An 18,402-nucleotide genomic window follows, 5' to 3' on the forward strand; every position below is an offset into this window, starting at 1 on the left:
AACTTTTTTTCTTTCTCAATCCATATAAATTGTCTAACATCCATAAAAATTATTTTTATTCATACACAACAAAACTTTTGAAGGGTTTATTGCAAAACATAATTCACTTTTCTAATATAAATTAATTTTAGGTATTCATCTGTTATAAATTTTAAAAATAGCAACACACATTAAATGGTCAGTTGATTGCAAATGTTTTTTCTATTTTCAATTCAGGATCAATATGAAAAGGTTTAGTTTATTAATTTACTTGTATTTAACAAATAATTTTTTGAATATAATAGTCGAAATATTTTGTTTGGAATTTCAAATATTGAACTCTGGAATTTTACAGATGTTCTTATTTTTCCAAGCAAATCAAAAGATTTTCCTGTAACTTCTTAAGAAAGAGAGAATGAAGAGTAATAGCATAACATAAAAACTATTTTAATAATCATATTCCTATAAAACATATTAAAATTAAAAACTGTATTAGAAAAAAAACTAACAAATAATAACTTGAAACGTTTTAACATCTATTTAATGAAAATTTGATGTGTCTCTGCCAAAAAGTAAAGTTTTCAACCAATCAATGGGAACTTGCATTCTTAGCCTCCAGGAACCTAACCTTGTTAAATAAGCGGATCTCCAAAGTATCCAGGATGTGAAACCTGAAACATTTAAAACACTAAATATACCTTAAAAATTTTTCATAATCATACATATAAATTTAAAAAATAATTGAAGCCATATTCATCTTGTGATTTGTCAGTTACATGCTCTGGATGTGGATTGCTTTTAAAGTAAAAAGGCCATGTGAGCCAGTTTGCATCACAAATGTCTTGGACAGAGTTCTTGGTTCAATTGTATCGTAGATGTCAGCAATTCTAAGAAAGATATCTGTTTCTGATTCTTAACTTGTTAAACAAAACAAAATACAAACTAATATAACTCCAAGCAGAAAAAAATACGTCCTTTTTTTTCCTCATGGTATTTCATATGTTAACCCCTTCTATATCAATCTTTGCCTCTTTATGAATAATAATAATATATAATTGCTTTTAATATACAAAAGAAAGTGTTAGTGAATAAGAAAAAAATTATTATAAATCTACATTTATTTATATCTAAAAGAATTTTAAAGTAAACTAATGGTCTGCGCAATGAGAGAAAAAATACCTTAGATATGTTCTCGTAAAAGCGCCAAGCTTAAGTATTAATTATATCCTCAAGTCAAACTAATTGTTTCCCAACTTTGGTGTTTGAAAATATACTAGTTGTAGTGAATTATGTATCACTTTTTATTTTTTTCCTCAACACTAACAAAGGAACTTTTGTACAGTTATGTAACAATCTTCAGCATTTCTGTAAATTTGTTTATTGGTGTTTATGTTTGTTATTTCCTTTATATTGCCTTAAGCATAAGGGTAAACCTATGATTTTTAAAAATTTGTTAGCCCTTCAATTACACTTGTGCTGGGAAATGCTCACCTTATGGAAATGCTCCTTAATTTGCAGCTCTATTTAATCAAATGATTTTTATCTTGAAAAATACAAATAAGTGTAAATGGCTCATACTTTTCAATCTAAATATAGTCTATAAACTTTTGATTTTATGAGAAAGTTTAAATCCTTAAAGATTCTTAAAAACAAATATTGAAATAAACAAAATAAATTTTTTTAAAAAATTAAAGAAAGCTTTAAATATTTTATTTTATAAATACTCAGTTCCCATTTTTCCATTGTTTCTTTTCCTCAAAGATGAAAAAACATTTATATTTTTCCTCTTTTCTCCCATTCATTAACTCCTCCACAATTGCAAAATAAATTACTCTTGATTTGAATGTGAGTTTTATAAAATAATTCCATTTATAGTAAATTTGTATTCGTTTAAAAATTTTCTATGGGAAAAATTGTTTTAAAAAAAATTGACTGGGGAAAAAGTTTAAAATTGGGCTAATATTTTCTTATATTTGGCTAATAATTTGAAGTCCTTACCGACGTCCTGTATATATAATATATATACACACAGAACTTATACTAGCTATAAAAATATTACTATAAACAAACATACTATAATCAAGTGCAAGAAACACCAAAAAACTATTTTCATAAAATGTATAGTACCTTGTACTTTTAAATCTGGTAAATCAGTCACAGCTTTATAATCTCCTATATATGCTAGCATGCCTAATGATTGAAAATGAAATGGTTTTTTTGTTACTCCATTCAAACTGTCAGTTAAATACCTTCCTTGACGTTCAGCAACCTGAAAATATATGATGAAACTCTTTATCATTTTTTTTAAAAAGTGAATAACAATAAGATGACAACTTCATGATTATAGAATTGCCTGAGATGATTGAATTCACAACTTATTTTACAACATTAACTTTTGCCAGATGGCGAAAATGGACAGCCTCAATTACAATAAATATATTTATTATTTTTGTTTTTTAATTTAAACATCAAAAATAAGTTTGCAGCAAGATCTTTTGCAGTTGATATAATAGCTATGCAGCAAAAAGCAAAAAACTCATTTCAAAATAGTACCAATAGGACATACCTAACAAACCCAACATTTGTTCCTTAAATAGAAATGTCCTTTATTTATAGACTAGATTAAAACTTAAAGAAAAGAGAAAAAAAAGCAATTTATATTGAAAATTCAGGTAGTGTTAAAATTGAAATAAATGCAATATAAATAAGAGAGAGGGAGTCACAGATATTTATTTGAAGTATATTATTAAAAAATATTGTTAATTAAATATTTCTAATCCAAATTTTAAATAAAAATGTTTAACATAGTAAAAAGTTCCAAAACTTATTTTTTCCTTTAAGTTAAAAAAAATTAAGAAACAGTAATTAACTTTTATTTCCAATAATGCTTATTTTTAATTTTCTCATCAATTCATGTCTTTAAAATCTTCCACAGCAGAACATCTATTTCTAACAATTTATTTCATAATTTTAAAGACTCTTTATTTCAATAATTATTACTAAATGAATAAAATGTTCAATTAATATTTTTTTGATCATTAAAAGTAAATGGGAACTGTTTACTAACTTAAACTTTCCTTAAGTATTGATAACTTTATTTAAAGTTTTGCAGAGAAGCTCTATTCTTTTTTGGCTCAGATTATACTTGCTCCAATTCACATAATAATATTTTTAAAAAAAAGGTTATTTTGTTTAATTCAGTTCAAATGTACTTAAACCAAAAATAATTCATAAGGATTACATGGATTCACAATCAGGGTTCCCGAGGGGGTTGGAAATTTTAAAAAATGTTAACGAAATTTAAACAAATGTCGATCATTTAATTTCTGTCTAACTATCACTAAAAATTAGTTTCTAATTAAAGTATATTTGCAAGAAAATTCTAGATTCTAAACCACTTAATGACAAAGTGGTATTAAAAAATTTCTTCCACAAATAACCTAAATTTACTACCACTACTAAAACTTTTAAAGGACCATGAGAATCCTGACAATAGACTCTTTAACTAGAGACAAAGTAATGGAGGATAATAGCTATTTTAGAAGTTCCAAAACAAGGGCTAAATTTTGCCTTTATAGACATTATAAATTAATAAAAAAGTCGGGAATTTACAAATTTTGATAAAATATAATCTCATTGTAAGAGATTAAGAATAAACGAAATCAAAATTCTAAATAAAAAAAAATCAATACAATAAAGATAATAATGAAATAAATCACATTCAATTTATTTGGCATATTTTGCTGCAATTTAATAATAACCCTATAAAAAAAATCTTACACCAAAAATGACACTTTTATTTTTTTTTTTCATTATCAACTGACCTGTGCAGTGCAAGGCAGAGGACATGATTCTATTTCTGCACAATCTCCTATGGCAAAAACATCCCCAGATGGACCACCCACGACTCTCAAGAAGTCATCAGTCAAAATCTGTTAAAAGAAACTTATATATTCAACTCAATAAAAAATATTTATATATAATATTAGATATATTGCTAAAAGTATTATTGTATAATTACTGTATTTAGTAGCAATCGAAAACATTAGTACAAATATTTTATTTTCAAAAAAAAAAAAAAAAAAAACAATNAAAAAAAAAAAAAAAAATCAACCAAAAAAATATAATCATTGCACTTAAATGAATATTTTTAAATTTTTAAAATCTAAATGGGATAATCAATTATGTCAATTACTCTCTTAAATAATAACCAAAAACTTAATTTGGGATTATGGGTGACTTCATTGCATAATAAACTAGTTTTTCTTAGTTTTTTAAACGAAGTCACAATACTTAGTATTAAAAAAAGTCAAAGTAATGCATAAATCATATTTTTTTTAACCTTAACGCCTTATTAATTGTGAAATTTGCAGAAATACACAATTTACCTATTTAATAACTGGTTTCATTTAGCAGAAAGAATACAGGCCAAAATGTAACTTTTTAGGTGTATGGTAATCAGAGGTTACATAACATCATTCTTAATGTTGGATATTAAATGAAAACATTTATTAAAATTTTTTAATACACAATTCAAATTTAAAATTTAAATGATAATAAAAAAGCACAAAAACAATTATTTAATAATGACATTTATAAGCAAGGAAGAGAAAAAAAAACTAAAGTCTTTAACTAAAAATTGAATAAATTCTAATCTTATTTCCATAAGAACATTAATTAGTAGCTGCAAAATAGAATAAGAACATCTAAATACCTAAGAACCCTATGATTCAATTTTCACAAACCGAAATGTAATCTTAATGATTATACTTTTAACACTAATTCATTTGTTTACGACATATTTTAAATTATNAAAAAAAAAAAAAAAAAAAAAAAAAAAAAAAACACACTTTCTCTTAACTTTCTTTTCTTTTAAAAAACTTTTTTGAATTCTGTACTCTTATAATATGTAGGGTAGCTGAAATTTGGGAAATATGATGCCAATAGTCAAGTTAGGAGAGCATTCAAAGTTTAAACGTGTCAATGATAATTTCAATTAAATTTTAAGTTGTAATATAACCAGTTTTTATTTCATTCTAAAGGATGTAATCTTAAATAAAATAAAAAACACAAAATTTAAACAAAATTGATCAAATAATTTTTGAGTAATTAAGTTTTAAAAAAGCGGCTTTTTACAATTTTTAGTTCTAATAAGAACTATTCCAACATTTTTCTTTCAAAATCTGTTATTAATAACATAGTTAAAAATGTTGTACAAATTTATATCATTCAATTAAAAATTGACTATCATTAAATAAGACAGTAAAAACATATTAATTAAGAAAATTATATTTTGCATGGAATTAAATGAGTTACTTAATTAAGTGCAAAAAGAATTAGATTTATTTAAATAGTACCAGGGGTATGGCAAAGCTAAGAAGTTAAAACTTTACTATGGACCTCTTGACTACTCCTATAGTTTGAGGATCACAAATCTAAATTAGTGGAAAAAAGTATGTTTATGCAGAGAAAGTATATTTTCATGTTTGATTTTGTTAATTAAAATATTGTTTGCACAAATTGATTACATTATTTAAGGTTATGAACTATCAAGATTGCATTTTAGTATGTGAAAATCTATTCACAAGATCAAAAATCAGTAAAGTGTATTGTTTTATATTTGGTACACTTTATATAAATATTAAGCATTTTATTAAAAAAATCAGCTTAAATGAAAAAAAAAGTAGTTCAATTTTAGAAAATATATTAAATTAATTGTTCCTCTTACTTGTCCTTTATTGTTTTTTGGTAAATCAAGACGTTGAGTGAAAGCTCTAGGACTTAAACCAGTACTCCATACAACTAAGCCACACCGTAAACTAGTACCATCTTTTAGAATTACACAATCTTCTTTTACTTCTAAAATTAATATAAAATATGATATTTTTTAAAATCGTTGATGTTAGTCTTTGGAGAACAAAAATAATAAATAAAATTGCATTAAATAAATAAATGCAAAAGTTATTAGATAAATAAATAAAATAACAATCACTACGTGACAGATTTTCGAATTTTTTTTTTAAATGCTAAATATGTAAAAAAAAATTAAGTTATCTAATAATTTCTTTTAACATTATATTTCAACTTTCTGTGCACACAGAATATCTGTTTAATATACAAAAAAGGACATAAACATATTATTATTGTACAAATCAATTTGATAATAATGATAAAGAAGTCAAAATACACAAATGTTTTGACATATTTTAAATTAACATATGCAAAATACAGCACAAGGGAAGAAATATAAAAATTGTTACCTACAACGGAAGATTTAAGTAGAGAAAAGTTCAGACGTTCACTAAGTTTTTTCTCGGCGTAAGATCTTAACTTTGTGTCAAAACTTCCCAAAATATTGGTGGCTTCAATTAAAGTTACTTTAAACAAATCTTCACTATGCTTGTATAACCTTCTAACATCCTAAAAACAAAATAAGTAGCATAATACTTAAAGGAAAGAATAATAGAAAAATTAGAAATAATAACTTTAAAAAAAAATGGGCATGCTTATTTTACTGGCACTAAAAGAAGTTTTAGAAAATACATGGTTTTAAAATTATCAATTGTATTAAGAAAGTATCAGAATAATCTTTAAAATTAAAACCTAGTTGCTAAAAACAAAACTAATTAAAACATACCAGAAATTCATCCAAAGAAAGGTATGTTTATTTAGAGAAAGTATGTTTTTGCGTCTGATTTCATAACTTAAAATATTGTCTACACAAATTAATTAGCATACTTGAGGTCATCCCTTCCAACCATTAGGATTGACTCCTACTTTGCATAAAAAAGTAGTCCCTAATTTGCATCATTACAACAAAACTTATTCAAAGTGGTTCGTTTTCCTTTCCTCTTATACACTATGAATCTAATTTGAAATAGCTTGCATTTTTTATTTGCACTGCTGTTTTTATAACATTTAATTTCATTCACTAAATAATTCAGAACAATTTCTTGTGATGCAAGTTTCTTTTATTTATTTAAACTTTAAATGATGTTTTACAGCTTTTCAAGTTTTATGCCAGCCTTAGATTTATATAAGTTTTCATATTGGGAAAAATTGGAGAAATTCTTTTTCTTGTTGTTGTGGAATTCATACAAGACATACACATGAAAATTAGATAAGAAAAGTCTATAAGAATTATATAAGCCTATAGAAAAAGTATATCAAGAAAATATTTAACAATTTTTAAAATTACTTGATTTTTACAATATCAAGGATTAGTGAAAAACAAAGCGGGTCATTTTATTTCTATTATCAAAATAGCATATGTCTGTCGTATTCCACAAAAAGTGATCAAGTCAATAATTGCAAAAATGAGCTAATGTACTTGAGTCATTTAATCAACTGTCATCTTTCAGAGAAAAAAACTCCAGGCATGAATTACCAGAAGCTATGTATGTTGAAGCTTTATTTTTTCAAAAGGGAGACAGGCAATTAAAAGACTTGCATAAACTATCTTATTTTTTGCAATTACATTAACTAGGTCTATCAATATCAATAAAACTTATGGTCAAAATTGTAAGTTTTCAAATTTAGTTTTTTTAACAGTAGGTATCCATCCTCCTGACATCTTGAAAATATGACACTAAAAAAGAATTAAACCATAGAGCTTACCCTTAACAATTAAATAAGATTAATAAGTAATTCATCATTAATTTTTAAAACTCAAACCCTTAATATAGCTTTCAATAATAATATTTAAAATAACCAACAAAAATATATATGGATATAAAATGAAATTTCTATTTTATTTGTATCTCTTAAAAAGTAATCAAACATTTTAAAAACTCATATATTATAAAATAATCAGAGACTGGTAAATAAATATTTAAAGTAACCAGCAACATTATACACATAAAATCAAACTTTTTTAGGCAGTTTACAAAGTAAAGTAATCTTTTTCGAAGCAAAAATGCCTTTATATTTCCACAATACTATTTTGGATTTTTTTAAGCGTAAATCTAAAAAAACTGTAACAGTTTTCAGAAAAATTACACTGTTTGAAAATTAACATATTTAACAGTTGTCATGTTAAGAAAAGAAAACATAAAAAGCTAAGAAAAGACATTTATATTTTTTTAGAAAAGTAGTACATAAATAATTTACACAATATTTAAAAGATCATTTTGTTTAAATTTTAAATATACCTTGACTTTAAAATCATACAATTCAGCTCCAAATTCAACACCAGTCGGCCCACCACCAACAATAACTGTATGAAGAAGTCGCTCACTTTCCTCTTTAGTTAGAGATGAACATAATGCTTTCTCGCAGTTAGACAAAATGGTTTTACGAATTTTCTGGGCATCTGCAATTTCCTGAAAAAGATACGTAAATAAATCAATTTTCATTTACATTATTCAGATGAACAATTTTTCTAATTATTAATGTTAACACAAATTTTAAACAATTTACAGCAACTTCTGAAAATTATTCAGATTTATTGCTTGACTAAAAACTTCATTTGCCACGAAAATATATAAATAGCAAATAACAGTCAAAATCCAAATAAGTTCTCCAAAAATGGACACACATTTTTGAGACTTGTCAGGCATGAATGAGAAGAAATAAAAGTGACTTAAAATAAAAATGAAAAGTTACCATGTTATTGTACAGTGTCATTCATTTGAAATATACTCAAAGAAAAATACAGAACGGCAGAAATTAAATTACTGATAAAAATATGGACAGCAAATATGGACTAGCAAAATAAAAAGATTTGTTACTATTAAAAAAAGTGTTTCCTAAAACAGAAATTTTTTCTATTTTTACATAATTATTTTAATGTAAAATACTGAGTACAAAAATTAAGTATTTAATATTGTTTTTAAAGCATAAGAAAGTTCTGCTATAATGCTTACCAAATATATGCTAAAATTAGTCATGAAATTTTAATAAAACTAAAAACTTATTTTTTAATCATTTGTTAAACAAAGAGAGGCATTAGTAAATAATTTTTTTTTTAATTGACAGAATGTGAGAAGGAAAATACTATTTTGAGAAAATAAATCTTTAAACATCAGAAACTCATAATTTTCAATTGTAAACTTCTGGTTATAAATAAATATAGCCTATATCTTTTGAACTAAAATTTATTTTGCCACAGTAACATGTTCAAAAAATAAGTTTTCAAAAATTTTAAAGCTGATTTTAAAATATTTTCAGACGCATTTTTCCATGCCATCTCATATTCTGAAACAACTTTTAAGAGAAAGACACAAACCTTTAGAAAACAGGCATGTTTTTCGACACCAGGAACACCAAAAGTATTGCTCAAACAGCCTACACCAATAACCAACTTATTATACCGAATAGAAAATGTATCACTTGGATCTAACACGCTTCTACAAATAACAGTTTTATCTAGTATGTCCAACTCCTCCGCATGAGCAAGCATAAAATCTCGAGCATCTTCAAAGCCTATATTTCTTATAGGTTCAATGATTGATCTAGGGAAAAAAATATTTAATGATTAAAATAAATGCAAAGAATAAAAATGAGTACTTATAGAAGCTGGTAAAAAAAATTATAAAATTTTTTTAAAATTGCGCAAGATAAAATTTTTATGAAACAATGTTCCAAAGATTGAGGCTGTTAATAACATTTATTTAGAATAAGAATTTATATTTGCCACTATTAATCAAAGAGTTAGAAGAAACTGTTAAGTATTAAAAATTACATGAAATTATCAACATATAATAAATTTTGAGAAGAACTTTAGTTCTTCTTGAGAACTTTAATTCTTTTTACTCTGTTTACCTAATTCATGGGGGAAAAAATGCTTAACAGAACTATTTACACTTATACACTTATATTGAATTGATTTCAGTATTACAGCAAATATCAAATTTTTTCACAAGAATGTATGATGTGCTGGGTTTTCAATAAGAACAAATAACTTAATAAGAAAAACACAAAGGAAAAAAATATTTGTAAAGCATATATATATATATATATATATATACCATACACAAATTTAGTCACAAACAAACTAATGGTAAAAAATTTAGAAAAAATATGCATTAAATAATTAATTTTTAAATATTTTTTTTCTGACTCTAAAGAGCTTATTCTTAATGTCAAAATAGTTATCCAATGTTATATTTTCGAATCTCAATTTATTTCTTAAAACTATCACTTATATATAAAAAGAAAGTAGACATTTAGTATTTTCTCCAGCAAGAGTATTCTCCTAGAGCTAAATTTAATACTGCAATCCTTGTTACTTCATACATAGAATTCTTTTGTTTTCTTGTCCTTTTCTTTCTCATTTACTACAACGAATTTTATATAAGTCCTGATGGGAAAACTTAGCTCAAAGAAACTTATTTATTAGCATTTATTTTTTAAAAAAAGGAACCCATAATATTTTGTAGTTCAGATAAAGTACTCAAACATATTATGAAAAATGCATTTAACGCAAAATAATTAAAGCATTCTTAATTCTCAGTAGAAACAATTAATTAAATAATAAAACTAGGTTTATAATAAATCAACAATCTTTTTAATCGTACAAAAGTTACTACAAATAAAGAACCATTGCAACACAAATATTTAATTTAGAAATAATACTAAATTAAACCAAGTCAATTAACAATTCCATAAAAAATGTACCTAAACTCAAGAGTTCCTACAGCAGTACTACATAGCAAAGGAGTAAACAGAAAGTGGTTTCGTGGGGTTACAACTTTGACATCATACAAATCTTTTTTTATGTTTTTCAAAACACTGTAACTCCCCCATCCACTTCCTAAGATAACTAACTGCTTTTTTTTAGCAACGGAGGAAGAGTTTCGAAAGAGTAAATTTATGTTTAATTTCGTTCTACTCCAGCTCCAATTACTAACTTTCTGACAAATCAGTAATACCATCGTACGCCATAAACTAATGATCAGCATTATTTTGTAAACAAAAAGAGAAAGTATTGCATCACACATCTTGTATGCCAATGCAAGGCTGAACTAGATCCGTAACCAAAGGCAACGCATAACGGAAACGTTTTTAACAGCCTGCTTCTGCTCAACTTAAGCCCATTCTTACTTTATGAACTGTTTTCACTGCATGCAAATTTGGCAATGCATATGAGTGCAAGATAAGTACATTAGGCGATCGCAACGCTCGAATACGCCATCTGGGGAGAAGACCAGTTCCATGCCTTTGACCTTTCTCTCTTGCTCTTTTCAGTTGTATAGGAATGCACTACAATATTTTCCCCTTTCTTAACATTTTTCGTATTTAATTGTCAAAAATTTTTTTTTTGAATTTCCATGACACTTTCTTTTAGATCTATGTTCAATGTACTTTTCAATTCCGTACAGTTTTCCAACTTAAAAGATTTTACTCCATTTGAAAATCAAGATAGAAACTAACGTACACTGGAGGACAAAATTAAGAGATGGAGGACATTTTCCTAAATACAAAAAATACTGAATATAAATAAATGAAATTTGGTATGGATATAGCTTATTCCATGATAATAAAGTATGCAAAACAAAAATGAAAGTGCCATTCACTGGCAAGACCTATTGCCAATAAATCCAATGTAGTCTGAACTTAAGGATAAAAGATGACAATAAAAGTGAGGCTTGTACAGTGTGTGTTGCCTCTAGTATGGTGTATGGTCACCCCTGACAGACAGACAGCATGCATAACGAGTATGCATGCTGTTAATAAGGGAGTTAAGGAGGAGTTGTGGAAGAACTTCCCATTCATCCACCAGAGCAATTTTTAACTCCAGCATGGTTTTGGGGGGAGGTTGGCGCATCGCAATAGCTCTCCCAAGAGCATCCCAAGCATGTTCAATAGGATTCAGGTCAGGGGATTTGGCTGGCTTATCCATTCGTTAAATATCCTCGCTTTCCAGATACTCATCAACCATGAGAACCCTTTGTGGTCGCGCATTGTCGTTCCTAAAAATGAACTCAGGGCCAACAGCGCCCCTGAAAAGACGCACATAGGGCTCAAGGATCTCCTGTCTGTACCTCTGGGCTTTCACGGAACCATTGTCAAACACATGGAGCGGTGTGCGGGTATCTTGCATGATCCCTGCCCAAACCATGAGTCCTCCACCAGCAGAATGGTCCCTTTCGATAATGTTGCTGGGATGGTTTCGGGTTCCAGGTTCCCTCCATATCAATAACCGTCCAGAATCAGGTTGTAGACTGAATCTGGACTCATTGGTGAAGAGAACATTAGCCCATTGAAGCTGTGTCCAATTCTAATGTTGTCTGCACCATTCTGCACGCGCTCTTTAGTGGGAGTGAGTGAGTGGGATGCAAATAACGGGCTTCCTGGCATACTGTCGGTAGTATCTCCCTGAATATTGTTTCATTCTGTCGTACTCAGCTTATTAATTATATGACTCCATTTAATTTCTATACTTTACAAGATTACAGAGCCGTTTTTATGTTTATAGGGGCCCAGGGCCTATCATTATCTGGGAGCCCTTGATGAGTAAATTTAGAGAAAAAAAATTTTTTTCTTGAATAATTTTTAAAATTTTTTTTATTTTAGGAGTAAAAAAACATATAAATTAATTATAAAAGCTTATATACATCATTTTTTTATCGAAAATTTAAGGTAACTATACTTTTCGCGCTTTTTGAGAGGCGAATCTTCTATCACATCATCAAAATCAGTTTCCTGTAAGACATACATTTTTCTTTGCAGATCAAAATCTGTTCGACTTAGAAACATAAAATTATGAAGGTGTGTAGAAAATATGCAAGGAGTTATAAAAAATACAAGAAAATGCAGTTTGATTATTAGTTTTTTTTTAATAATTGCCGTTGAAACTCAATTCACTAACTCAATTTTTAACCAATGTTTAACTACGTAGCCTTGAAATTTTAAAACCAATCCAGAAGACAAGGAAACTCCTGGATCAATACCCAGAGGTATTGAATTGTTACGAGAACTCGGAGGAGTTTATGACCCCGACAGATTTAACATGCACCAGTCACCATTTTATAATTGGGCCGGCTCAATTCGAATTCCCATTCTCACGAACACGAGTCCATAGCTCTACCATCAACCAACATATCGTGGTCAAATTATTAGTTTATTTTATAACAGTCATTGAGCAGCCCACCAGATTTCGAGTTTATTACAACTAATGTTTAACTCCGTAGCCTTGTAATTTTGAACCTAATCCAGCAGACAAGAGAACTCCTGGATCAAGTAGTGGAAGAAATTTTTGCCTTCGTGGAGGACGTTTTGGTGGAACTAGCCCGCATTTGAGTTACATGGAGAGGAAAACCACGAAATCCTCCCATGGTTAGTCTGATACCAAGGGAACTCTAATCCATGATCCGCCTACCACTGAGGATATTTCACGTCAGCACTGTGGTCGGTAAAAGCTGGGTGTAGAATTCATATCGATCAGCCATCACTGGGATTCGAATTCGGTGCACCTCATTCGGAGGAGAATACTCTATCCCATGAGTCCAACTTTATTGAGTAATAACTCTGCGGCAGGTACCAATTTTCCAATTTTATTGATTGGTACCAATTTTATTGATTTACTTAAATTTAATCACCTTCAAAATGTAAATGGTAATTCAATCGTAATTTTTGTAGAAAAAAAGGGAAATAAACCGTTTTTCCTCTAAACCTGCANTCTATTTTCCACATACTCCCACCTTTACCTTTTGATAAATGCTAATTTATCAAAACATTTAATGTTAAACTAATTTTAAAACATTCAACTCAATCACATACGCACACATATAATCGACACACATATAATTCAACATTCATATAAATTAAGGTAGAACAGTTTACAAATAATAATGAGAAGTTGAATTAGTTATCATAACGTTTTGGAAGTCTAATTCTTCTTCCGCACCTAGTTTGATCATTCTTGGAATCAGAGTCTGGAGCGACCACAATTCTAGGAGCAACAGTCTGAGTTGTATCAGAGTCTTGATTGACAACAACTTCAGGTGCCACAGACTCAGTTTTGGTAATGTCTACTTTCTCGCACAGTTCATTACTACATGAAATCTCTAAGGGGTATATATTTTTAACAGGTCGTGTCAATTCTCCATTCGCAGTTTTAACTTTAACCACACAAATGAAATTATCATGTCCAGGAAAAACTTCAATAATTCGTCCAAGTGACCAATCCATTCTCTTCTTATTATCACACTTAATTAACACAATATCACCTATCTTTAGCTCTTTGATTAGTTACCTATTCTTTACAGGTGACTGCACTAAAAGACTGAGATATTCATCTCGGAATAGTCTTCGGAATTCTTTACGTAGCCCTAGCTGGTATCTCAACCTTTTTGAAATATTAACATCATCCAAATGATCCAAATCTGGGACACCAACAGTTGGAATATCCTGAATGAACAAAGATGGACATAGGGGAACCAAATCTCTTGGATCATCTGAGACATAAGTGAGAGTGCATTAAGAGTCTATCAAGTGACATAAGCATTAATTACAGCTTCTACATCACACAAAATGGTTCGTAAACAAGACAAGCTTTTCCTAACACTTTTTTTAATAGACTTTTCACCATTTGCGCAATTCTCTCCCACCAACCGCCCCACCATGGTGCAGCTGGTGGATTAAATTTCCATTGTATTCTGTAGATTGAAGTGTCACGAATTATTTGATCCCAGTTGAGACTTTTTATAAGAATCGAGGCTCCAAGAAAATTGCTTCCGTTGTCGCTATATATTATTCTAGGCCACCCATCGCGAGCTATGAATCTTCTTAAGTCTAAAAGGAAACAGTTTGTGGACACATTTTTTAGTAGCTCAAGGTGAATAGCACAATACACCGCGCAGGTGAATAGTAGAATCCACAATTTTTCCCCAGTCTTCATGTACAACGGTCCTGCCAGATCTATTCCAATTACCTCAAAGACTAAAGTATCCCTGGTTCCATCTTCTGGTAGTGAAGTAGGAATAGATTCAACTCCTTTAGCAGCATGCCTCCTGCACCGGACACATTTCGCTATTTCACGTTGCACAGTTTTTCTGCCTCTTAAAATCCAGAATTGCTGCCTAATATTCGTCAATACAACCTGAGTTCCAGCATGTGAGAGTTTTAAATGACGTTCATGGATGAGTTTGTTGACTACATCATTATTAGATGGGAGAATGATTGGACACAAGAAGTTTTCTTCATCTTGACGTCTTATGATCTTGGTCTTGAGTCTAAAAAGTCCGTCATCATCATGAAAGGTACAAAGCGATTTCAGCTGTTTATGACATTCACTTTGCTTAAAATGGTCTTGTTGAATAAATTTTACAAGTTTCTTTTCTGCAATTTCTAATTCAGTAACTAATAGTTCACCTTCAATTTTCTTATTTCTTTTAAGTGAGTTATTTGAAAAACGGAGGATCCAGGCAATCATTCTAAGTATTTGAGAATATTTAGTTAAAATTAATATTTGAAAACCTTCTGTTGTACCATTTTCTCTCTTCCTCAGTAACGAGAAAGGTAGACGATAAGTCAAGACCTTTTCGTTTTTCTCTTGAAACTTCCTCTTCATCTATTCGTACTTCTGATTTTGGTCAATCTTCTTCGTCTTGTCTCAACCATAACGGCCCCTCCCACCATTTGGATCTTAAATAGGCTGTAATTGAACAACCCCTTGAAGATAAATCGGCGGGATTGTGCTCTCCGGAAATATGTTACCATGAATCTTTATTTGAAAGCGTTCTAATTTCGCTTACTCGGTTATTAACAAAGACTCCACAGTTCTCATTCCTTATTATCCAACTGAGAGCGGTTGAGAAATCTGTCCAATCGGTAGTGGGTACAAAATCCATTGCCTTCATTACGGAATGGGCGAGTCGTGCTCCAATACAGCATGTAAGTAGCTCAAGTCTGGGAATTGACATCTTGTGTAAAGGAGAGACTCTACTTTTCGCTTGAATAAAATAAACACTTATAGTTTTGACTTCAACCCTCCTAAGGAATGCAACAGCACTGTACGCTAGTTTACTTGCATCCATAAAGACATGAAGGCTTGTTTGCGAGTTGGGCTGGCATGTATCAAGACATCGGGGAATTTTAACGCTGGATAGTTACTCTAAATCTTTAATCCAGACTTCAAACTTATTTTGGATTTCTTCTGGAAGTTCTGCGTCCCAACCAATCTTGACATTCCAAGTTTGTTGCGCAATAAGCTTGGGAATGACTGTCACAGGGCATAAAAATCCAAGAGAATCGAATATTTTATTCACAGTTGAAAGGACATTTCTTTTTGTCACGTTTTTCTTCGCTTCTTCAACTGATTGTATATCACAAATAAGAGTATCTTCGTTTTTATCCTATTGTAATTCCAAAACAGATATGGGTTTCTCAGAATTTTTTATTTCGTAGAAATTGGAATGTTCCCAACCTCTGAGGTCAAAACGGCCTCTTTCCAATAAATTTCTCGATTGATAAATGAATGTTATCATTCTTTCTTCAGTTGGCAAAGAGATAACACAATTGTCTACAAAAAGGATCTTCGTAAGATGTCTGCCGTTTCCTGCATCTCTAAAGGGGCGTTTTCTATCAAGTTATTCAATACAACAGCTAATAGGAATGGGCTGCATGTAAGTCCAAATACAACACGCCGATGTCGGAACACCTTCATTTGTCTTTTTTCAACATCCTTCCAAAACAAAAACAGGAGAGAATAGCAATCTTCCTTTGAAACAGATATCTGGAGAAATGCCTTTCTGACGTCGGAAACTACGCCAATCTTAGCCTTGCGGAATCTCATTAATATAGGGGGAATTTCTTCTAGAATATTTGGGCCTTTCTCCAAACAGTCATTCAGTGACAGGTGCCCTTTTGCATGACAAGAAGCATCAAATACAGGCCTTATTTTGGTTGTAGAGTTCTCTTTTATAACGGCTCTATGAAGCAAGTAAATAGAGGGACGTTGATGTTCTTCTTCGGGTAATACTTCTATTATCCCTGATTCTTCCCAATCTTTGAAAACTGCATTGTAACTGCATTATACTTTTCCTCCCGAATGAGCTTCAGAGACGTCGAAATAAGTCTTTTCTTTGCAATGTCCCTGTTGTCAATCAACTCACAATTTGCTTCTTTCCAAGGTAAATGGGCATCATAACGGCCATCTTCGTTTATTGAAAAAGTTTTGCTAAAATGATCGACAGCTGCTGCTTCCTTTTCTTTTCTGGATTTGGTTTCAATAGGATCTTTTATACCAAGGATATCCATTTCCCAGAGATTGGCTATTGATGCGTTTGTTACAAACAATGAAGTTATCAGGTTGGTTGAGGTATGGTCAAATCTCTCTCCAGGCACTTTACCCATGACTTTCCAACCCAAATAAGCTTCACACGCTATTAGGTCACATTTAAGCTTATGTATGCGCTCGTTAAAAAGTTGGCCGCAAAAATCAGCTCCTATTAAAATTTCTACATCAGGACAGTTTTCTCCATAATCTGTTATCCATATTTTGCTTTCTTGTAATTCCTTATTCCAGGAACCCTGTTTAAGTCTAGGGATCTTAATGCAAATTTTTGGATGATTCAAAACTTCTATGTCACATGAAAAATTTCCACTGAGAGCTTCAAGATTTACTTTAAACAGTTTATGTTGCTTTTCCTGAGTCATTAAATCCACCTTTTCATCATTAAATCCACCAAACAATGCATGAATGAAACTTTTCTTCACTATTGGATCCAAGCCAATAGTTTCAGCAGAACTTTCAAGTATGTATGACCTTTACGTTCCACTATCAATCAGAACTCGAACTTGGCGTATTTTACCGTTTGATTTTAACTTCACAATTAATGTTTGAAGTAACACGTCTTCTGCATTGCAATGGCTTGTCAAACTGACTTTTGGCAAGGCCAAGTCGGATTTCTTTTCAGTTATTTTGTTAGCTGGCAATTCTGGACACATCAAAACCAAATGCCTTTTGCTACACAAAACACATTTTACGCGAGTTTTGCAGAATTTTGATCGGTGTCCAATTTTCAAACATAGAAAACAACACTTCTTATTGCGTAAAATTTCTTGCTTTTGTTCCCAATCAAGTGCTTGAGCGTGAAAGCATTCTTTACTGTCGTGCACTTCGTCACAAAATACACAAGGATGATTTATTTTCTTCTTTTCAAGTGTTCCCGAGAACAAATCATTAGCAGTAGTAAATTGTGGCGATTTCTCTTTTCGTTGGCTGCGTTCATTTTCAAAACTGGATTGCTCCAAACGATTTCGATCATTTTCAAAACTGGATTGCGCCAAACGAATTCGTTCGTCTCCTTCTACTTCGGTTTTGAGAAATGCCAATAAACTTTTTAACTTTGTGCTGTAAACATTATTTGATGAATCATCTGCAATAGCGCCTGGGTTTCTTAGCCATACTCTAAAAATGTCCTCCAGAATACACGATTCTACAAGTGGAAAAAGCTTGGCAGCGTATTTGTCGGAGGT

General features: G+C 30.0%; 2 protein-coding genes across 2 annotated transcripts; both read right to left on the bottom strand.

The window, feature by feature from the left end:
- Positions 1 to 410: 410 nt before the first annotated feature.
- On the bottom strand, positions 411 to 10,957 carry LOC107438858 (uncharacterized). The gene is made up of 8 exons (XM_016051258.3): positions 10,597 to 10,957; positions 9,206 to 9,431; positions 8,130 to 8,300; positions 6,240 to 6,399; positions 5,708 to 5,838; positions 3,804 to 3,911; positions 2,107 to 2,248; positions 411 to 650 (listed from the first exon to the last, which is right to left on the bottom strand). Exons 1-8 carry the CDS (start codon positions 10,917 to 10,919, stop codon positions 520 to 522), a joined length of 1,392 nt encoding a protein of 463 aa, XP_015906744.2. The 5' UTR covers positions 10,920 to 10,957; the 3' UTR covers positions 411 to 519.
- A 3,483-nt stretch (positions 10,958 to 14,440) lies between these two features.
- LOC122270188 (uncharacterized) lies at positions 14,441 to 15,355 on the bottom strand. Its single transcript, XM_043046665.2, has one exon. It carries the CDS (start codon positions 15,353 to 15,355, stop codon positions 14,441 to 14,443), a length of 915 nt encoding a protein of 304 aa, XP_042902599.2.
- Between the last annotated feature and the right edge of the window lie 3,047 nt (positions 15,356 to 18,402).

This window comes from Parasteatoda tepidariorum, chromosome 4 (assembly GCF_043381705.1).
Source record: "Parasteatoda tepidariorum isolate YZ-2023 chromosome 4, CAS_Ptep_4.0, whole genome shotgun sequence".
Classification (NCBI taxonomy): Eukaryota; Metazoa; Arthropoda; class Arachnida; order Araneae; family Theridiidae; genus Parasteatoda; species Parasteatoda tepidariorum.